General features: G+C 33.4%; 1 protein-coding gene, 1 long non-coding RNA gene and 2 pseudogenes across 3 annotated transcripts; all 4 read right to left on the reverse strand.

Moving 5' to 3' along the window:
• Positions 1–1,129: 1,129 nt before the first annotated feature.
• Positions 1,130–2,114, reverse strand: LOC146914781 (uncharacterized). The gene is made up of 3 exons (XR_015014392.1): positions 1,975–2,114; positions 1,381–1,881; positions 1,130–1,291 (listed from the first exon to the last, which is right to left on the reverse strand). It is a non-coding gene; the product is annotated as an uncharacterized LOC146914781 (long non-coding RNA).
• Positions 2,115–2,221: 107 nt separating this feature from the next.
• LOC146914782 (uncharacterized) lies at positions 2,222–4,262 on the reverse strand (annotated as a pseudogene).
• A 16,496-nt stretch (positions 4,263–20,758) lies between these two features.
• On the reverse strand, positions 20,759–21,920 carry LOC146914783 (uncharacterized; annotated as a pseudogene). The gene is made up of 2 exons (XR_015016590.1): positions 21,795–21,920; positions 20,759–21,698 (listed from the first exon to the last, which is right to left on the reverse strand). The product of XR_015016590.1 is annotated as an uncharacterized LOC146914783 (transcript).
• Positions 21,921–21,966: 46 nt separating this feature from the next.
• On the reverse strand, positions 21,967–24,032 carry LOC146914784 (uncharacterized). The gene is made up of 3 exons (XM_085721136.1): positions 23,469–24,032; positions 22,646–23,358; positions 21,967–22,507 (listed from the first exon to the last, which is right to left on the reverse strand). The coding sequence occupies exons 1-3, from the start codon at positions 24,030–24,032 to the stop codon at positions 21,967–21,969; spliced, it is 1,818 nt and encodes a 605-aa protein (XP_085577262.1).
• Positions 24,033–24,324: the final 292 nt, after the last annotated feature.

A 24,324-nucleotide genomic window follows, 5' to 3' on the forward strand; every position in this document is an offset into this window, starting at 1 on the left:
ATTATCATATATAAAAATAAAAAGACTAATCTATCACATCTTTTAAAAATGATGATTGCTTCGGACTGCACCAACAACATAATCACTTGCATCACACATAACTTCGAAAGGTAAATCCCAATCGGGTGCAATGATTATTGGTGCAGTCACCAACTTGGTTTTAATCAAAGAAAAAGCATTTAGACATTCAGAATCAAAGTTAAACTCATTTTCTTTGACCAAGAGGTTACAGAGGGGTTTGGAAATTTTAGAAAAATCTTTTATGAAACGCCGATAGAAACTGGCATGCCCCAAGAAACTTCTTACTCCTTTAACATTAACAGGTGGAGGAAGTTTCTCTATAACCTCTATATTAGCTTGGTCCACCTCAATGCCTTTAGCACTTATTTTATGCCCCAAAACTATACCTTCGGTTACCATAAAATGACATTTTTCCCAATTCAAAACAAGGTTAGTTTTGATGCATCTTTTAAGTACAACATTTAGATGGAACAAGCATTGATCAAAAGACTTACCAAAAACAGAAAAGTCGTCCATAATTGTAGGCACAATCATCATAAGCATAGTATTCATCATTCACAACCACACCTTGATCTTGCCTTTTTTTCCAATCATTCTTGCAATAAAAAGTGGTGTGAGCACTATCCCAACCACCATAATTAGTTGTGGCACTTTGCAATGATTATATCAAGATAACGACGTGAATTGAATGAAATCAAATAATTAAGAAAGGACTTATGAAAGGACTAGGCATACTTCTGATTGTATTTCATTACTTTCTATCAGTTTGTGAATATGTTTATCTATCTACATCACTAATTAAGAATATCAGTTTCTTAATTAAGATAACCTATAATTATCTCACTCGCACAAAATATATATGTGAAAGGCTTTCAAACTTGAGACTTTGTATTTTGCCTTTAGATATAATCAGTTTGTATTTTGCACAAAATATCTACATCACTAATTAAGAATATCTGTTTCTTAATTAAGATAACGTATAAGAATATCAGTTTCTTAATTAAGAATTGCAGAAAAGAAACAATATTTGAACAGAAACAGAAACAAAAACAATATTATTCTAAGCAGATTCATGCCAATCTCACATAATAATAAAACCAAATACATTAAATTCATATACCCTGGACACTTTGTATTTTGCCTTTAGATATAATCAATTCAATACCTTTTCTTGCATTATATTCATCGGCCTTAGTCAGTCCATGATTTTGTCTTTTATCAACCCTCCCATAGGAATGAACACTTCGCCAACCACTATAGTTAGATGGTTCTGTAGATCAAGCATATAGAAATCAGAATTATTCTAAGCAGAATTAGGAAATCCAGCATAATTAGGAAATCCAAAATTAAGAACGCTACCTGTGGACAATGACATATGTGGTGGTGGTGCTGCTGGACTAGTACATGATTGAGAAGGCTACGATGGATCAGTAAAACCTCTCCCTTGACCATTTCTAATTCCTCCAGTTGATTGCCTCAAATTGTTGGAAAATCCAAAGCTGACTCCTTTACCTTTTTTCACATTATTTGCATCAGATGCGGAAAATGACGTATATGGTGGTGGTAGTGCTGAACCAGTACACGGTTGAGAAGACTCCGATAGATCACTATGACCTCTCCCTTGACCATGTCTAATTCCTCTGCTTGATTGCCTCAAATTGTTGGAAATTCCAAAACTGACTCCTTTTCATTTTTTCACATTATTTGTAACAGCTGCTTGGTGATTGTCTCCTGCATCTTCAATATCGTTGGATGGGTAGTATTCATTAGTATCTTCATAATCAGAAGTGTAATTATGCTTCTGCTTTGATGCATCATCTATCCCTAGCTTCTGCCTTTTGTTTTGGTCATTCCGGACACCTATATACATTGAGGAAAATAATTTAAAAAGCTGATGCAAATAGTATCTCAGTTTTAATTTCAAAAGGACCACATCTGGTCCAACTAATATACATGGGGAAGGCTCTGGTGGATTGCGACCTCTCCCGCTACCAAGCTTTGTTCCTCTACCTCGGATTGCCATGTTAAGATATCTAGAAACAACTTGAACTTATTTTTGTTACAAAATAAATACACAATTAAACCGTTAAAAACTCAATTTGATGGAAATAAATACATAATGAAACCGTAAAACAATAAACAATAAACAACAAAGGAATCAATAAACAATAAACAACAAAACGATGAAAGACCAATAAACAACAAACTGATACAAGCTACTATTTGAATCTATATAATTGAAAAAAGGTGAGGTTACAAACTACTATCTGAATCTGAATCATATAATTCTTCATCTTCATCAAAGGAATCATCATTTTCACTATCATCACTCTCACTCTCACTTATGAATTCATCATCAAATGGAATTCCCGCTAGATTATATATATCATTTTCTTCAACTTCTTCCATTGGGGAATTTATATCAAATAAGAAAACATGCTCATCTTCTACGACCACAGGTGTTCCGAAGGATCCATCATCTTGGTAATAATCTTTAGCATCCAGCTGATTCAAATCAGCGTGTTCATTATTGAAGCTCTCAGCAACGAAGAGTTTTCGTCTAACTTTGCAAGCTTCCCACCAATCCCCACTACCTCTACCATTGCTTTGTGGGTACATTGTATAGTAAACTTGTTGTGCTTGTGAAGCTAACACAAAGGGCTCATTTTTTTGAAGCTTCGATTTGGGCTTAACATCAACTAACCCATATCTCACATCTACCTTAACACCATTAATTGGGTCCAACCAGTGACATCGTAAAAGAAGTACCTTGTTTTGAATTCCTAAATAAGACAATTCTAATATCTCCTCAAGAATGCCATAATCGTCTAGATCATTCTCACCATATATGCTTCCTCGAACACATACTCTGCTATTCATTGTAGCTTTATTCTGTCCATTTTCCTTGGTGTGAAATCTGTACCCATATTTAAATGGACCATAGCTCATCTGTCGAATCAATTTTTCCTCAACTTGGCCAGAACTCTCCTATATAAATCATTATAAAGACAAGTAATTTTAATATTCAATACAATAAATGTAAATTTTAACAGAGTATGTTAAATAGTAAATGAGGGAACTGACTTGTTGTTTTATCCACCCATTGAAGTCCTTGCCCGAAGTTCCAATACTTGATCATCAGTGATATCAGGATATGTTTGTCTTAGTGAGTCTTCAAATTGTCTGCGATTATAATAAAAATTAGCATTTATTGTAACTTATGTGAAAATTCATTACAAAGTTATAGAGTAAACTTACTGGAGTAATGGTTCAACCTCCTTGCAATTTACAAGCACATAAGTCTCAGCAATGTGAAGCTCATCATCTGTCAGAAATCTGTTTCTACCTTTTCCACTAGGGCGACAAGGGTATTTAAAAATAGACAAGCATTCATCAACCATACTATGTCCACTGTCATCATTTCTAGGAACTATAGTACGCTTTGTTTGCAATTTTGGATCAAAATGCAGGGAAGAATGATTCGAAATCTCTTCTAAAATATACGCTGCTGCAATAGATCGTTCAACTCTCTCCATATTTCGAACCTTACTTTTCAAGTATAACATGCCTCTCTCAAACGGATACATCCGCCTATACTGTACTGGTCCTCCAACCTTCGCTTCATATGGGAGATGTACAACTAAATGTTTCATCACATGAAAGAAAGCTGGGGGGAATATCTTCTCTAACTTACAAATTATTTCAATAATGGCAAGCTCTGCAGTCTCCATAGTTGCAGCACGTAATTCAGTTGCACATATTTCTTCAAAGAATAAGCTAAGTTCAGTCAATGCCCTCCATATAGCTTTTGGCAACATACCACGAGACGCAAGACGAATCAACCTTTGCATAAAAACATGACAGTCATGACTTTTCGTCGGATATATTTTTCCGTCTATGACATTGATACAACGTGAAATGTTGGATACATACCCATCAGGAAATTTCAATTGTTTGATCCATCCACACACCATCTTCCTTTGAATATCATTCAACACATAAGTTGCCTTCGGTTTTTTGATATTGCCATTCTCAACTATTAACTCTAAGGAGGGGCGCTTGCAAATTATCTTCATGTCCATTCTTGCATTGACATTGTCCTTTGTCTTTCCCTTTATATCCATGATTGTGTTAAAAATATTCTCAAACACATTCTTTTCAACGTGCATAACATCTAAATTTTGCAGTATTAGATTATTAGACCAATAGGGCAGTTCCCAAAAGATGCTATTCTTCACCCAATTGTGATCTTTACCAAGGCCAGGTTGCTTCGGATTATGTGAAGACAACCCAAAAACGAACTCCTGAAGTTTATTCACTCTATTCATGACCTCAACCCCACTTAGTCGATGTGGTGGAATAGACTTATCCACTGTTGACTTCGTAAAAGCGTTTCGATCACGACGAAATGAATGTTCAAGTGGTAGATATTGGCGATGGCAACCAAACCAGCTACATTTCAGACCATGAGTTAGTCTAAATGACTTAGTGCGCTTCATACAATACGGACAAGCAAGTTTTCCATGAGTATTCCACCCACTTAGCATTCCATATGCTGGAAAGTCACTTATTGTCCACATTAATGTTGCCCTCACGGTAAAATTCTGCCTTTTCCAAGCATCAAAAGTGTTTGCCCCATCTTCCCACAATAAGAGGTCTAAGATATACATCTAAACTTTTACCTGGTGACTTTGGTCCCGGGATCAGAAGGCTAAGGAAAATATACTCTCTTCTCATACACATACTTGGTGGAAGATTATATGGTGTGACAAAGACAGTCCAACACGAGTGTGGAGTAGCTTAAAAACCAAACGGACTAAAACCATCTGTACAAAGGCCAAGCCTGACATTACGAGGCTCTAGTGCAAAATTCGGATATATGGCATCAAAGTGTTTCCAAGCCTCGGCATCAGCAGGATGAGTGATTATTGATTTATCATTACGCACTCCATCTGCATGCCAGCGCATATACTGTGCAGTACTTTTAGACATATATAGGCGTTGGAGTCTAGGAATAATGGGAAAATATCGCAACATGGAGAGGCACATTTTTTCCTTTTGCTGAACATCCAACCTTTGGTTTGAACCGTGGGTGCCCACATACTAAGCAAGCAGAGCAAACATTTGGATCCTTGTTTTCTCTATCATATAACATGCAATGATTAGGGCAGGAGTCTATTTTCTCGTATCTTAATACCAACTCGGCAACCATTTTCTTTGATCTATAAAAATTTTCAGCCAACTTTTCTGACTCAGGAAGCATGCTCTTAATTATGACAACCATTCGATCATAACAACGCTCACTCCTGTTGAACTCAGACTTTAAATTCAAAAGTTGAGTTACAGCTGACAATTTTGAGTGCTTAAGACATCCATCCCATAGTGGTTCATTAGCATCTCTTAGCAAAGAATAAATCTTTGAAGCTGATGGATTGGGATCCTCCTCCAAATCTTCAGAAAGATCATCATCCATGGCATCTATAACCATATCTACATAGGGATTCCTAGTCTCTATGATGGGAAGTTGATGCTAAGCTACTTTCCCCCCATTGATCTTCACCATGAAGAATCCAATTTGTATAACCTTCCATAAATCCATCTTTATACAAATGTTTCGCTACCAAGAATGTTTTATCCCTATTAGAATTCTTACATTTAGAGCATGGGCAAAAAATGCGACCTAAGACATCAGCAACTTTTGGATCTCTTTTAGAAATCTTGATGAATTCGTCAACTCTATTTTTGAATTCTTCAGTTATTTGATCAGTAGGATTTGTTCTATGTTTCATCCAACTTCGATTGGGTCTCATGACTATCAAGGGAATCTAGTAAAACAGAACTATACCTTATTATCATAACATATCATATTAAAACTTGTTTTTCTTATAGTGAATCAGAACATTCGAACAAGAAGTTCAGAACCAATCAAACCATTAGTCAAACCTAGTTATCATGTTAATATTACACACAAAATTTCAGAACATTCGAACAAGAATTATGTATCACCTTACATACTTGCATACAATTAATAAATATTCATAGCTTCATTAAATGATATTTTAATGTAAAACTTATACTCCAACATGAATAAAGTAACAGGGTTTCATATTGTAACAGGGGTGCATAGTGCTCCACCTAAGGTTAGCATTAAAGTAATGGCAATGTCAATGTAAATATAGGGATGTCCTATGTCTATACTTTTACTAAGTTGAATTACACTATTATTTCATTTAGGTTGTAGTCTAACTAGTTAGATTCCCACTTAACTTCTATGACTAACCTGCATAATAAGTTATGTCATCAAACTTAATTCATAATCCAAGAAACAGAAAATTAGAATTTGTAAGAGAACCACTCCTAACACGTTCTCCACCAATTCAAAGCCTTACACAAATGTCTAATATGAACAACATATGAAAGATCCACAAACATTACACTGATCTTATGTCCACTTTTTAAACATTTAAACACCGACATGTCGACATGCTATATTCGCCACTACTTCTCAACACAAAACATTGTAAAATATAATTTAGACACAAACCGTCAGAACTTCAAATCTATGTGAAGTGAATGGATTCAAAACTTAAGACCACAAATCAGAGACAAAAACATAAAGCAAAACTAGAATTACATAATTATTTCATCTATTAAGCACAAAACTAATTAATGTGGAAATAAGCACTTATTTCAAGCTTATTTCACAAATTAATAGCCTGTTTAGATTGACTTACGTGAACTTATTTACAGAAATAAGCACTTATGAGACCATTTGTAAGACTTAAAGAATCAACTTATGAGGTGTCCATGTGTTGTTTTTTAGCTTATTTACATAAGCTCTCTGAGATAGCTTTTGAAAATAACTTACAGCTTATCTACAAACATTTTGACATCGGTTTGTTATAACTTATTACTTATTATCATTTTAAATGCCTAAATCCGTATTCACACACATGTTAAATTGCAAAATCAAATCAAACATAGCAATTGCAACTGAAAATCAAATCTAGGAAAAAGCTTCAACTCATCCACAATCATAATCTCGTTATTCATAATCAATCACTGACATATAATATTGCAATATTCAGAACAACAAATTGAGTTAAATAATCATAAAATACGAGTTAAGCAAAGTTTTAGATACCTCAAATCAATGACAGATCAGAGAAAATGCGGCGGCGGTTGCGAAACGGAGAACACTTTTGATGTGAGCTCGTGGAAAAGTGAGAACCAGAGATTCAGTGCTGAATCAAGGATTCGGTGAACCAGGAATGAATCGGCGATGGTGCATGCGATGTTGAATCCGAGATTTGATGATGATGGATCGGAGATGGTGATAAATCGGAGATTGATCGGAGATGGTGAAATGGTGAGATTGGAGATTGGAGATGGCGAAATGGTGATGATTATGATGAAGATTGCGTTTTAAATTTGATCGATTCTGAGAAATCGATCGTGATGAAGATTGTGATTATAGAGGAGAGATTTTATTTTATTTATGTGAGCTAGTTTTATGCTTTCTAGTAAGCTTCAATATCTGGCTAAGAAGAACATGAAGTTCCTGAGCAAGAGAGGTGGTTATAGAGGCTCCAAGAAAGAGGATCAGAAGGGATGCTTCAACTATTAGAAGCCTGGACATTTCATTGTTGATTGCCCTGATCTTCAGAAGGAGAAATCAAAGGATAAGTCCAATAAATCAAGCTTCAACTCAAGCAAATTCGGACTATTTAATAACACACGTGCTTCCTTCAAAAAAAAAAAATGTGCTTCTTTGGTGCGGTGATAAAGTTTTCAAGAATGACCTTGTACGACATTAGTTTTTTTTGTATGGACGGAGTTCGAACCCTAGACCTTACATATATTATGACCTTGTTTGAAATTAGTTTGATTCATGCTAAAACTGTTTTGAATTTAATTGAATTGATATGAGAACTAATACTATTTAATGTGCAAATTAAAGAACAAAAGAAAAAATAACAACATAAATAAATAACTCTGACAATATATATTTAGGCAAGATTACTCCAAAGGGTCCTTTAACTTATTTATTTATAACAATTGAGTTTTTTTATATTTTTTTTGTCTCGTTCAAATCCTTTATCTTATTTATTTGTAACACTTGAGTCCATTATTCCGTTCAAATACTTTATACCCTTTTTTCATTTTTTTATTAATAATTTTAAATAATTTTATACAATATTATAAATGTTCGTCTTCTTCTTCATATGTTTATCATCTTAACCATCATCATATTTTTCATCAAACTCAAAAAATTCAAACCAAAACCTAAAAATATCAACCCTAATATATGTGGCTAACCTCATTAATGTTGTTTTTAATGAAAATAAAAAAAAAAGATTAACTTGCAAACATTTAAAAAAAAAAGATTTGAATGAGACAAAAAATAAATTAAGGACTCACTGTTACAAATAAATATGATAAATGACCCCTAAAATAATTTTTCCATATATATTTTTTTTTCTTTCTGAAGAAGAACTTTTGATATATTTATTTGGTGGGTTAATATGTCACAAATGCATGTTGGCTTAGTGGTAGAGTGCAACTTGTGTAAGGGAAATGCGTGTATTTTTTTTTTTTTTTGTTAAAATCAAATTAGATTAGACTACAGTCCTCATGAACAATGAAAGATGAGCACAAACAGCGAACAAAAACAACACTTCGGTAGGGGCACTACAACTAAACAAAGGCAAAACCCCCTCAATGTTATGGATGATAATATGATCCATCAAATTCATATCCATCCAATCCATCCACCAAATAATTTTTTTTAATGAATAAGATTCAATCCATCTATTTAAAAATAGGGTATTACTTTTCCCACCCTGCAGAATTCTGGCGCGCCCTGTAAATTTTCCAAAAATGCCCCTATGCAATCCGGATTTTAAAATCCGCATTCAGTTTTTCCTTTGTTATAGGATGAAAATTTGAGTTTTTCACAAATTCGGATTTTTCCGGATTTTGTAATCCAGAAACTTCAAAAAATAGGGCATGCTACATGATTTTTCCGGATTAGATGCATAATACGAACACTTAAACACGCTTTTTCAAGGGAAAAACAGTTCGGATTATATAATCCGAACTGTATCAACATATATTTTAAACATGATTGTAACATGTATAGTCATTTTAGGGAACAATATTAATCTTTCTAACTATCATCCTTCTGTTTTGAGTCATTGTTACATGTTCTTAGTCGTTTCGACCCATTTTTCATTTTTTTAAATTTTTCATATTCTGAGAAAAATCCGAAAAAATTTGCACTAGTTTTATTTGATTTTTAGAATTTTTCGGTGATATTTTTATATTTTTATGATTTTATTTGACAGGTTTTTAGCATTTTTTAATTAGTTTTTTTGTTGTTTTTAAAAGCAAAACTCAAAACTGCTGAAATGTGAGAGAGTCTGATGGCTAATTATACATAAGAATTGTCCGAATTATAAAATCCAAAATAGTAAACATAAATCCGGATTTTAAAATCCAGACTGCACAAGGGCATTTTTGAAAAAAAAGCAGGGCGCGCGAGAAACCTATAGGGTGGGAAAAGTAATACCCTTAAAAAAATGGATGGGCCCAATTCATCCACTTATCTTAAAAATCCAATGGATCACCATCTCAAATATAAAAAAGTAGAGATTTACTTTTCCCACCCTATGCTATTCTCCCACGCCCCATAAAATTTCCAAAAATACCATATGTCCGGATTCTAAAATCTGAAATTACACTAACTACATTTTCTGTGTTGTATTTGATGTCAAAGGTCTCTATTGATCGTTGTAGAATCCGTGCAAAAAATGCAAAGCAATTGCAAGGATTCTATGAACGGTCAGGAGGGACCATGACATATAAACACTGCTAAAAAACTAAAAAATGTTTAAGAAAGAGTAAGAAAATATGGGAAGTGAAGAATGAAAGAAATTGTTGAAGCATGCAATGCTATTTATAGCCATAAACTAGAACTAGATCATAACTACAGTCAAAGGAAACATTTTTCATAGTTCAACGCCAGAGTCCACCTAATCTGGAGGTTTCAGATTTTACAATCTGAATCCCTAGTAATATTTTCAGATTATACAATCCGAACAGCACCAGATTGTGTTTAAGTTTGATTTTTAGTAGGTTTCACGGTGAATGACATAGGAAAAAATTAAAAAAAGGTAGAAAAATAATTAAACAGCTTAAAACAACACAATAACAGAAGTGTCGAAACTTTTGTACTTGCTGCAGCTGACCTGCCAACTAACATATTTTGATCAGCAGGTCAACTGGATCAAGTTTATAATAACATCTTTCGAATCAGATCTGCAACATAATGATGAAAGATAAGGTGTTTCAAGTGGATTGTTTTGAGTTGTATCATATTGCCTTGTCAACTAACATATTTACATTGCCAAGACAACACAATCTAGCTTATAGCAACCTCTTGGTGTTCACATCGTTCAGAAGATTTTTGAGAATTTTTTCTTGTGTTTTACCACAAATGAACCTAGAACACTTATTTATAGAGATTTTTGTGCATCGTGGACCACATAAATTGTCGGTGCAATGTGGACCACACAAAAACTTGTGTTGAACTGGTTCAGATTATATAATATGATCCTGCCTTGAAAGCTATATATCTTGGTATATTTGACAGCATGATTAGGATCTATATTTTCTATCTATCTATCTATGTTCTTAAATTAACATCTTTACCGTAAAGTTCAATGGATAGATATTTGACAACATGATGAAGATCTTCAGAAGACAATTTTTCTCTTCGTATTTCTTGAATGTGTTCCTTAGGTGTAGCCAAAAATAAATTTGTACGAAGAAGAGAGAAAAAACAAAATAAAACATAGATATATTCTAGGACAATTCAGGTTAACTGACCATAGATATATTGATTTTAACAACATAATTCAACAACATAAAACACGTAATAAAATAACACATAATATATAACATATCAGCTAAATTAATGTCTTCGTCTGGTCCCTCCAGCAGAGCCCTGATCTCTTCGTAGTTGCTTGGTCGGATCAAACTTTTCTGTATTTATCAAACATATCTGATCAATGAAGCGTCCAAATCGATCTGTCCTTTAGTAATGTAATGACCAAAGTTCGAGAACATGGTTCTCACATCGTCGTCATTCATGAGCTTCAACTGCTGAACTACACAATGTCAGCTGAGTTGGTCGATGGACGACGATACCCAACCCCATCCACCTTTCTTGTGTCTATGTGGTTGAGTTGACAGTTGATTCGATCCAGTTGGTCCTTCTACTCGAAGAGATTGACATAAGTGAGAGTCAAGAACAATAGGGTGATTTTCTTCCGTTGTAGGAAACTGTATCTAGCTTGGTGTTCAGATCAATCATAGAAATTTCCATGGGTTTTTTTTGTTGTTGTGTGGTTTACTAGTTTGAAAATAGGCACACTTATTTTTAGAAGTTTTTGGGCATTGTGGACCACAGAAATTGTCGGTGCAATGAGACCATACAAAAAAAATATTGTACGTAATATTTTCAGATTTTATAATCCAAAATATCCCTCACCCTACAAATTGTGTAGTTTGACTTATTTTAACCTGAATAGTTTTGATAATTTCGGATTATATAATCTGAAACCTGTCAGAGTTTTGGAAGGAAAGAGTAACTCATGGAACACGTTTTTCAAAGGGTTTTACTAGCTGGCCGGTAAAACCCTTTGAACACATTTTTGACTCAAAATTAAGAGTCCTTAAACTTTATGAACCAAAATCTTCACAAATTTCTCCTATAAATACCCATCACACCTTCACCATTTCTCACACCATGATCTCACACTCTCTCTTCCTCTTCCTTCAACAACAACGTGTTTCCATCGTTGGCCTTTCTGCTGTATACATCCAAAACAAAATAAACACATACTTTAATTCCCTGAAATTTCTTTGACTAGCTTATTGACGGCTTGGAATTTATACACCAATTCAATTATTGTTTTAATCGTGTCTGAGAATTCAATTCAATTGATTTTTTACACCAATTCAGTTCAATTCAATTGATTTTCTACACATACTTCAATTCAATTGAATCTCTACACCACTTACAACAACATGAAACCTAATTTTTTTCACCACGAATCAATCTCATAGGAAAGAAATCTGGTGGAATTCGAGTTGGAAAAAAAATCCCGTGTTCCTGGCAAAAACACCTTGATAGTTTATTATTTATTTGGTTATCTTAATTATAAAAACACCTTGATAATAACATATCATTAAGAATCATTTATATTTTTCTATTTATTTACATTTTTCTTCTTTAGATTTATTTATTTGTTAATGTGGTGTCCAAGTTTTTATATGAGCTTCATAGTTTCATATTTGTATGGTATTTAACTTATGAATTAAGGGAACACATATATGAGTAAGAAGTGTGCATGGTTGAAGAAAACACAAATTCTCAACAATATTTTGCGCTTAATGTTGCCTCTACTTGGCATGACACTCTCTCTTAATGTGAAATTTGACCAGTTTTTTATGAATCGGTTTTTTTTTTGGCTGTATACATGATTATGAATCGGTTTTTTATGAATCAGTTTTTTTGTATTGTCATCTCAAGACCCATATTGTGATTGCATACCTTTTCTACGCCCCTAGTTAATTTGATAAATTGAAATAATTGTGTGTGTGGTTATTGATATTTGAAGGTTTACTCTGTATGTTTCTTGATTTTTTTATTTTTATTCTTTTTTTTATTCTTTGATGCAATTTGAAGATATTTAGAGGCTTGATTTGACAAGCTAAATATTGCACATATTCTATTTTTAAATTTAAAGTTCAATTTGATGCTAACATGAATATTGTTTAATTTTCCACATGAATGTGCCGACAAGAAATAAAGGTTTTTGCTGCTACATGCAAAAATCTAAGAAAAAGGAAGTCTTGTTTCTTATGGTTTTGAACAAAATGCCTCTTAAACAGGTTTGTCTCACGTTTTATTTTATATTATTTGGAGTACAAAGGTACAAGAAATTATTGTGTGTATGTTTTTTTTGTTGTATGCTAACGATTACAGTGTGTTGAATTTAGATATGGAGAAAAGGCAAAAGAGGTAAATATTTTGAATAGTTGGATGTGCCCAAAGTGTAGAGTTATTTGCAGTTGCAGTGTATGCATGTGAGTTGTAGTTTGGAACATGTTTTATGATTTTGGTGTTGGAGTTTCCATTTTGTAACATTTTGTGTGTTAGATCTTAACGAAAATTGACCATGCTGGAAACTAATGGACCAACCACCTACAGGGGCACTTGTTCGAATAGCCAAGACATCTGGTTTTATGTGTGTGTCAAAAATGCTTAGTAAGAAGGAAATTGAAAAATTGGAACTTTCTATGGTTAATAATATTGATGTTCATCCTTTAAAGGAAGATGCGTTGGGAAAAGTTGTTTTCTCTCCACATTTTAATGTAGTTTTTGCAATAAGTTTTCTTTATTTGTTTATGAATAAGACTCTTGTTTGTCTATGCAATTTCAATTAATGATGACAACAGAAAAACTCTATTGATTATCATTATATTTCAAATATTTGAATTTCATATTTGTTATTATCCTACATGAGGTTTTAGTAGAAGAGAATTATTGTATTACTCATTGTATGGTAAAGGGTATCAAGGATTAGGCTGGAAAGGATTTCTTTTATGATCCTAGTCCTTTGTCTTCAAATCATAAAATAAATTGGGATGACACTATTGTTATACATGATAATGATAATGATAGCTTGAATTCCCATATGGAGATAGATCAACTTCAAATACTTGATAATAGTGCTATAAGGCCAGAGAGAGAAATAATTGAGGAAGAAATTTCTCATCCCTCTGGACCAAACATTGAAAATGTACTGGACATTGAATTTCAACGAGAAGATACTGCGAGTGAAATGTAGTTTGTAGATTTTAACACATTGATTGGGATCAAGGTATGCATTTTCTATGACATCCTTAATACTTGTTGGATATATGGTAGTTAGTTATGTCTTTATAATTTTGAATTTTCTCTTAAGTCTTGATTGATTAATTTCAACATAATGATGCATCTAGTAATTTACCAACTGAATAAATTGATCCTCCAAATTCGTTTAAACATATCAATGGTCACAAATCAATGATATCGTCTGAATAGACTCAGATATGATGGAGTTATGTTTAAACAATATCATTAATCTGTGACCATTGATAAGTTTAAACGAATTGGAGGATCAATTTATTCAGTTGGTCTATTACTAGATGCATCACTATGTTGAAATTAATCAAACAAGACTTGAGAGAAAATTCAAAATTATAAACACATAACTACCACATATCCAACAAATATTAAGGATGTCATGGAAAATGCATACCTTCCCAATCATTGTGGAAAAGTCTACAAACTGCATTGCAATCGCAGCATTATCTCGTTGGAACTCAATGTCCAATACATTTTCAATGGTTGGTCCAGAGGGAAAAGAAATTTCTTCCTCAATTATTTCTCTCTCTGGCCTTATAGTTTAATTATCAAGTTTTTGAAGTTGTTCTATGTCCATATGGGAATTCAAGCTATCATTATGATTGTCACCAATAACAATAGTGTCATCCCAATTTATTTTATGATTTGAAGAGAAAGGACTAGGATCATAAAAGAAATCATTTCCAGCCCAATCCTCAGTAGCCTTTACCATACAACGAGTCCTCTAATAATTCTCTTCTACTAAAACCTCATGTAGGATAAACAAATATGTAATTCAAATATTTAATATACAATGATAATCAACACAGTTTTTCTCTTGCCACCATTAAATAAAATTGCATAGACAAACAATAGCCTTCTTAAATATCTAATAAAGAAAAATAATTGAGACAAATACGTAAAAATGGGGAGAGAAAACCACCTTTCCCACTATCCCAAAGCATCTTCCATTAAAGGCTCATCATCGGTATTATTACTCTTGATAAGTTCTAAATTTTCAGGTGCCTTCTTGCTAATCATTTCGACAGACATGTAAAACTAAATGCCTTGGCTATACGAACAAGTGCCCTAGTAGATGGCAGACAATTTAGTTTCCTACATGGTCAATCTTCATTAAGACCTAACACACAAAATGTAGCAAAAGGAAAACCCCAACCCCAAAATCATAAAACATGTTCAGAACCACAACTTACCTGCAAACATTATAGTTGCACATGCCTCTACACTTTGGGCACATCCAATATTATTCAAAATATTTACCTCTTTTGCCTTTTCACCATATCTAAATTCAACACACAATAATGGTTAGCATGCGAAAAAGAAATTGCACAATAAGTTAGTGTACCTTTGTATTTCGAATAATTTAAAATAAAATATAGGCCAAACATATTTAAGATTCCATTCAATGCTCGCACTGAGGGGGTTCCCTTGTCTGCTCCAAAATAATTTACCTTTTCCTTAATTAGTTCACTTACTAGTTCAAGCATCAATATCTGGCTCATTCCGGGCATTCAAGTCCTTCACTTCTTATATACTCTACATCCACTGAGAGCTTATGGATTCCATTGTTCGTCTAACAATTTTCTCATATCAAGTTCCTCTTCTGATCCCGCAGTCATAGTTACGCCTCCATAAAAATTTCTTTCTTCTATACAATACTTATCCTTCTTATATTGCGGCTCTTGTCAAAGTTGCAATCATCCCTTAATCATCCAGAATCTCTTACTTCTCTGGTATCCACATAGGAAGTGACATTCAATGATATCAGAGTACTCCATCTTTATCTTAACATTTCCCTTATGCGAAACAATTCTTATGCTTGTATCTAAGTTGGAGGATTGCATAACATTTTTTTCTATATGTTTATAAAAATAAGTTTAACAAATTTTGGTCGGACAATGGCCAATTTACGCTTGGTAAATATTCGATTTACACTAGTTTATTTTAATAAAAGAGTTAAAATAAACTATTGACCGAAACATATTTCAAATTCAATTTTCCAAAATTATATATATATATATATATATATATATCTGTGTGTGTGTGTGTGTGTGGGCGCGCGCGTGTGTGTGTGTATCGACTATTTTGCCTTAATTCTATCCTCCATCATTAGTGCTAGCAAAGACATACACATTAACATAAAGGAATTTAGAACAAATTAACAAGGGTGGCTAGCTAAATCATTAGTGCTAGCTAAAACCATAACCATACTAACTATATCAAATCATTCTAATTCAACGGTTATCATTCATGTGGAATAAATTCACTACCCAAAAATGGAGGGTTTACTAACAAAGGAACTCACCTTAGCATTTTCCTGAATCCTATACACCATTTAAGTCCCAAATAAACTCCTGTCAGCTCCTTCATCGTTCTTCTGCAAAACGGATAATTTCAGTCCATTGCGTCTAGCTTCTAATTTTCTGCATTTCAGCTTCAAAACAAACACTTCTTCAGTCCTTTGAACATTCATATTAAGTTCTGGAACCATTCCCCAACTCAAATTCACGTTTAAGCTTATTCTGGAAAAATTCATGTCAAACCCATAAGTCATTTTCAGCCTAACATTCCAAACTTTAAACGTGTTTTTCGGATCCATGTCTAATCCGAATCATAGAAATTTATATCCGAATTGAAGGGAATTAAACGTAGAATCCAAAAATTCAATAATTACTCAATTCCAGGTTACACGGTCAAGACCATGACAAAAATATCACATATATGCCATATGAATTTTGATTCAAAAATCATGAAGTTCAAGCATAATCACTTATAACAACAACAACTACAACTTCATATACATCAACAGTTCATCAAAGTTGCTAAATCATTTTTCCATTATAAACCGTTCCTTTCAATAATAAGTTAAATGGTAAGTTAAGTACATAATAAACATTATTGGTCATTTGGAAGAAATATATAAAACATTATTATCAGGCACATAAATGCCACAAATTCATAGAAAAAGTAGACAATATTTCTCAATTTAAAATATTAAATAAAAATGAATAATACTAGTAAATGTGAAAGAGGACACACACAAAAAAACACATTATTTTTACCTTTATTAAAAAGAACAGCAGAACAATTAATCTTTCTTTGTTGATGTTCTCATATTTCTCAATTTAAAATATTAAATAAAAATGAATAATACTAGTAAATGTGAAATATGACACACACAGAAAAACACATTATTTTTACCTTTATTAAAAAGAACAGCAGAACAATTAATCTTTCTTTGTTGATGTTCTCATATTTAAATAAAAAAATCGCAGTCGTCAGAGAAAATACATGATAGCCTTTGAATCGAGTTATATTACATAGCTTGTAGATCTAATAGAGGAAAAACAATAGAAAATTTAATTGGATAAAAGAAAAGATGTAACTAATCAATGAAAGAATCAGATAAATGACTTATATTTAAATATATATGAAGCTGCAATTGATGCACCCTCCCTAAAATATCATCATTATAAATTCAGTTATTTAAGTATATATGTGAGTGTCATTCAACAAAAATTTGTATTTGTGCGTGTGAGAATATATCTTAAATATATAATAGTGATAAATATATAGATAATGAAATATCATATTACCAAATCTATGTAAATATGAGATAACAGGGATATGGAGGGAGATAAAGTTTCAGATGCGCCGCAAGAATTTGCAATTGTGAAGGTAAGCGCAACTCAACATTTATAAGAGTTTTATCAGATGAAGGGTTTGTGTTAGGTTTACATCTGTCCAAAAAACCTCAATTTGAAAAGCCCCCTTTGTTAGGCCTCTTATAAAGCCTCATGTTTTTTTTCTTCTTTTGAGTGAATCTATATTGGGTCTCAGGCCCACTGTTGTTGATTTATTGATGGGCTCTGCTGAGGTCCAACTTTTTTTCCAACTCAAATTTTCAACCTTTTGTAAAAACAAATATTATTTTGAAAATAAATAATGTTTGTTGGGAAAAATAATTTTTATTTAGAATTTTCTTTTAAGAAAATTTTTATAATAAAAATTTAAATGCAAAACTAAATAGAAATGCAGTCGAATAGTGAATTATAACAAAATAATAAGAAGGGGGACATGAATCAAAGCCTTCTTAAGCAGAAACACATACCTTAGAGTCAAACCCAAAAAAAAAAAATATATATATCACCTCTGCTGAAGGTTCTTCCCTCTTTAAACGCATGTTTTTAATGGCGATACATAAATATAATTCATGGTTAAGAATAACTCAAATTTAGTTCATAGATAAGGTTTTTTATAGGTGACACATGCATAACTCAAGTTTAAGAATGACTCAAGTATACTTTATAAATAGATAAACATAGAAATATAGAGATTGTAGTTTTTTTTAGGCTGGCCATATAGAGAAGGTAGTTGATGATTTAGATTTTGTTGAATCTTTTTTTGATGGCCATATAGAGATTGCAATAAATTTTAAATTTTATTATATAAATTTATTTAATAATTTTCCTAAGAAAACTACTATAAATGTGCAACTGGATCATATCATTCACCTTTCTCTATATTTTTCTTTGGAAACACTATGTATATATCTCAGTTCTCTCTAACTTTATCTTAACTATACTCTAATCTCTTTATTATTATTTTTCTGTAAAAAAAGATAACTCCATTCTTGACATTTATAAACTAAAATAGCACGTTATCTAAGATATAGTCTACCATATTTAATTTAAACTAGTAGTTGGACCTGTGGGATGTACGAGAAGTTAATTATATGAATTAATAACTAATATTCGTAAGATTGAATTATCATATATAAAAATAAAAAGACTAATCTATCACATCTTTGAAAAAATGATGATTGCTTAGGACTGCACCAACAGCATAATCACTTGCATCACACATAAGTTCAAAAGGTAAATCCCAATCGGGTGCAATGATTATTGGTGCAGTCACCATCTTGGTTTTAATCAAAGAAAATGCATTTAGACATTCAGAATCAAAGTTAAACTTATTTTCTTTGACCAAGAGGTTACAGAGGGGTTTGGAAATTTTAGAAAAATCCTTTATGAAACGCCGATAGAAACCGGCATGCCCCAAGAAACTTCTTACTCCTTTAACATTAACAGGTGGAGGAAGTTTCTCTATAACTTCTATCTTAGCTTGGTCCACCTCAATGCCTTTAGCACTTATTTTATGCCCCAAAACTATACCTTCGGTTACCATTAAATGACATTTTTCCCAATTCAAAACAGGGTTAGTTTCGGTGCATCTTTTAAGTACAGCATTTAGATGGAACAAGCATTGATCAAAAGACTTACCAAAAACAGAAAAGTCGTCCATAATTGTTGGCACAATCATCATAAGCATAGTATTCATCATTCACAACCACACCTTGATCTTGCCTTTTTTTCCAATCATTCTTGCCATAAAAGGTGGTGTGAGCACTTTCCCAACCACCATAATTAGTTGTGGCACCTTGCAATGATTATATCAAGATAACGACGTGAATTGAATGAAATCAAATAATTAAGAAAGGACTTATGAAAGGACTAGGCATACTTCTGATTGTATTTCATTACTTTCTATCAGTTTGTGAATATGTTTATCTATCTACATCACTAATTAAGAATATCAGTTTCTTAATCAAGATAACCTATAAATATCTCACTCACACAAAATATATATGTGAAAGGCTTTCAAACTCGAGACTTTTTATGAAATGATAAGAATTGCAGAAAAGAAACAATATTTGAATAGAAACAGAAACATAAACAATATTATTCTAAGCATATACATGCCAATCTCACTAAATAATAAAACCAAATACATTAAATTCATATACCCTGGACACTTTGTATTTTGCCTTTAGATATAATCAATTCAATACCTTTTCTTGCATTATATTCATCGGCCTTAGTCAGTCCATGATTTTGTCTTTTATCAACCCTCCCATAGGAATGAACACTTCGCCAACCACTATAGTTAGATGGTTCCGTAGATCAAGCATATAGAAATCAGAATTATTCTAAGCAGAATTAGGAAATCCAGCAAAATTAGGAAATCCAAAATTAAGAACGCTACCTGTGGACAATGACATATGTGGTGGTGGTGCTGCTGGACTAGTACATGATTGAGAAGGCTACGATGGATCAATAAAACCTCTCCCTTGACCATTTCTAATTCCTCCACTTGATTGCCTCAAATTGTTGGAAAATCCAAAGCTGACTCCTTTACCTTTTTTCACATTATTTGCATCAGATGCGGAAAATGAAGTATATGGTGGTGGTAGTGTTGAACCAGTACACGGTTGAGAAGACTCCGGTAGATCACTATGACCTCTCCCTTGACCATGTCTAATGCCTCTGCTTGATTGCCTCAAATTGTTGGAAATTCCAAAACTGACTCCTTTTTTTCACATTATTTGTAACAGCTGCTTGGTGATTGTCTCCTGCATCTTCAATATCGTTGGATGGGTAGTATTCATTAGTATCTTCATAATCAGAAGTGTAATTATGCTTCTGCTTTGATGCATCATCTATCCCTAGCTTCTGCCTTTTGTTTTGGTCATTCCGGACACCTATATACATTGAGGAAAATAATTTAAAAAGCTGATGCAAATAGTATCTCAGTTTTAATTTCAAAAGGACCACATCTGGTCCAACTAATATACATGGGGAAGGCTCTGGTGGATTGCGACCTCTCCCGCTACCAAGCTTTGTTCCTCTACCTCGGATTGCCATGTTAAGATATCTAGAAACAACTTGAACTTATTTTTGTTACAAAATAAATACACAATTAAACCGTGAAAAACTCAATTTGATGGAAATAAATACACAATGAAACCGTAAAACAATAAACAATAAACAACAAAGGAATCAATAAACAATAAACAACAAAACGATGAAAGACCAATAAACAACAAACTGATACAAGCTACTATTTGAATCTGTATAATTGAAAAAAGGTGAGGTTACAAACTACTATCTGAATCTGAATCATATAATTCTTCATCTTCATCAAAGGAATCATCATTTTCACTATCATCACTCTCACTCTCACTTATAAATTCATCATCAAATGGAACTCCCGCTGGATTATATATATCATTTTCTTCAACTTCTTCCATTGGGGAATTTATATCAAATAAGAAAACCTGCTCATCTTCTACGACGACAAGTGTTCCGAAGGATCCATCATCTTGGTAATAATCATTAGCATCCAGCTGATTCAAATCAGCGTGTTCATTATTGAAGCTCTCAGCAACGAAGAGTTTTCGTCTAACTTTGCAAGCTTCCCACCAATCCCCACTACCTCTACCATTGCTTTGTGGGTACATTGTATAGTAAACTTGTTGTGCTTGTGAAGCTAACACAAAGGGCTCATTTGTTTAAAGCTTCGATTTGGGCTTAACATCAACTAACCCATATCTCACATCTACCTTAACACCATTAATTGGATCAAACCAGTGACATCGTAAAAGAAGTACCTTGTTTTGAATTCCTAAATAAGACAATTCTAATATCTCCTCAAGAGTTCCATAATAGTCCAGATCATTCTCACCATATATGCTTCCTCGAACACATACTCTGCTATTCATTGTAGCTTTATTCTGTCCATTTTCCTTGGTGTGAAATCTGTACCCATTAATTATGATGCCATTATAACAAGTCACATATTTAGATGGACCATAGCTCATCTGTCGAATCAATTTTTCCTCAACTTGGCCAGAACTCACCTATATAAATCATTATAAAGACAAGTAATTTTAATATTCAATACAATAAATGTAAATTTTAACATAGTATGTTAAATAGTAAATGAGGGAACTGACTTGTTGTTTTATCCACCCATTGAAGTCCTTGTCTAGAAGTTCCAATACTTGATCATCAGTGATATCAGGATATGTTTGTCTTAGTGAGTCTTCAAATTGTCCAACGATTGTAATAAAAATTAGCATTTATTGTAACTTATGTGAAAATTCATTACAAAGTTATTGAGTAAACTTACTGGAGTAATGATTCAACCTCCTTGCAATTTACAAGCACATAAGTCTCAGCAATGTGAAGCTCATCATCTGTCAGAAATCCGTTTCTACCTTTTCCAATAGGGTGACAAGGGTATTTAAAAATAGACAAGCATTCATCAACCATACTATGTCCACTGTCATCATTTCTAGGAACTATAGTACGCCTTGTTTGCAATTTTGGATCAAAATGCAGGGAAGCATGATTCAAAATCACTTCTAAAATATACGCTTCTGCAATAGATCCTTCAACTCTCGCCATATTTCGAACCATTCTTTTCAAGTATAACATGCCTCTCTCAAACGGATACATCCACCTATACTGTACTGGTCCTCCAACCTTCGCTTCATATGGGAGATGTACAACTAAATGTTCCATCACATCAAAGAAAGCTGGGGGGAATATCTTCTCTAACTTACAAATTATTTCAATAATGGCAAGCTCTGCACTCTCCATAGTTGCAGCACGTAATTCAGTTGCACAGATTTCTTCAAAGAATAAGCTAAGTTCAGTCAATGCCCTTCATATAGCTTTTGGCAACATACCACGAGACACAAGAGGAATCAACCTTTGCATAAAAACATGACAGTCATGACTTTTCATCGGATATATTTTTCCGTCTTTGACATTGATACAACGTGAAATGTTGGATACATACCCATCAGGAAATTTCAATTGTTTGATCCATCCACACACCATCTTCCTTTGAATATCATTCAACACATAAGTTGCCTTCGGTTTTTTGATATTGCCATTCTCAACTATTAACTCTAAGGAGGGGCGCTTGCAAATTATCTTTATGTCCATTCTTGCATTGACATTGTCCTTTGTCTTTCCCTTTATATCCATGATTGTGTTAAAAATATTCTCAAACACATTCTTTTCAACGTGCATAACATCTAAATTTTGCAGTATTAGATTATTAGACCAATAGGGCAGTTCCCAAAAGATGCTATTCTTCACCCAATTGTGATCTTTACCAAGGCCAGGTTGCTTCGGATTATGTGAAGACAACCCGAACTCTTGAAGTTTATTCACTCTATTCATGACCTCAACCCCACTTAGTCGATGTGGTGGAATAGACCTATCCACCGTTGACTTCGTAAAAGCGTTTCGATCACGACAAAATGAATGTTCAAGTGGTAGATATTGGCGATGGCAACCAAACCAGCTACATTTCAGACCATGAGTTTGTCTAAATGACTTAGTGTGCTTCATACAATACGAACAAGCAAGTTTTCCATGAGTACTCCACCCACTTAGCATTCCATAAGCTGGAAAGTCGCTTATTGTCCACATTAATGTTGCCCTCATGGTAAAATTCTGCCTTTTCCAAGCATCAAAAGTGTTTGCCCCATCTTCCCACAATATCTTTAGCTCATCAATAAGAGGTCTAAGATATACATCTAAACTTTTACCTGGTGACTTTGGTCCCGGGATCAGAAGGATAAGGAAAATATACTCTCTTCTCATACATATACTTGGTGGAAGATTATATGGTGTGACAAAGACAGGCCAACACGAGTGTGGAGTAGCTTAAAAACCAACAGACTAAAACCATCTGTACAAAGGCCAAGCCTGACATTATGAGGCTCTAGTGCAAAATTCGGATATATGGCATCAAAGTGTTTCCAAGCCTCGACATCAGCAGGATGAGTGATTATTGATTTATCATTACGCACTCCATCTGCATGCCAGCGCATATACTGTGCAGTACTTTTAGACATATATGGGCGTTGGAGTCTAGGAATAATGGGAAAATATCGCAACATGGAGAAAGGCACATTTTTTCCTTTTGCTGAACATCCAACCTTTGGTTTGAACCGTGGGTGCCCACATACTAAGCAAGCAGAGCAAACATTTGGATCCTTGTTTTGTCTATCATATAACACGCAATGATTAGGGTAGGAGTCTATTTTCTCGTATCTTAATACCAACTCGGCAACCATTTTCATTGATCTATAAAATTTTTTAGCCAACTTTTCTGACTCAGGAAGCATGCTCTTAATTATGACAACCATTCGATCATAACAATGCTCACTCATGTTGAACTCGGACTTTAAATTCAAAAGTTGAGTTACAGCTGACAATTTTGAGTGCTTAAGACATCCATCCCATAGTGGTTCGTTAGCATCTCTTAGCAAAGAATAAATCTTTGAAGCTGATGGATTGGGATCCTCCTCCAAATCTTCAAAAAGATCATCATCCATGGCATCTATAACCATATCTACATAGGGATTCCTAGTCTCTGTCTCTTCATGATGGGAAGTTGATGCTGAGCTACTTTCCCCCCATTGATCTTCACCATGAAGAATCCAATTTGTATAACCTTCCATA

Source organism: Medicago sativa, chromosome 6, assembly GCF_051527215.1.
Source record: "Medicago sativa cultivar Bolivia chromosome 6, Bolivia_mono, whole genome shotgun sequence".
In the NCBI taxonomy this organism is placed as follows: domain Eukaryota; kingdom Viridiplantae; phylum Streptophyta; class Magnoliopsida; order Fabales; family Fabaceae; genus Medicago; species Medicago sativa.

Bases quoted from the DNA above. Each gene is read 5' to 3' on its own strand.
- LOC146914784 (XM_085721136.1), bottom strand. From the start codon at position 24,032: ATGAGTGAGCATTGTTATGATCGAATGGTTGTCATAATTAAGAGCATG. The intron at 23,359-23,468 runs GTATATGTATGA...GATGAGCTAAAG, and splicing joins ACCATATAATCTTCCACCAA to ATATTGTGGGAAGATGGGGC. The intron at 22,508-22,645 runs GTATGTATCCAA...AGCTATATGAAG, and splicing joins CAATTGAAATTTCCTGATGG to GGCATTGACTGAACTTAGCT.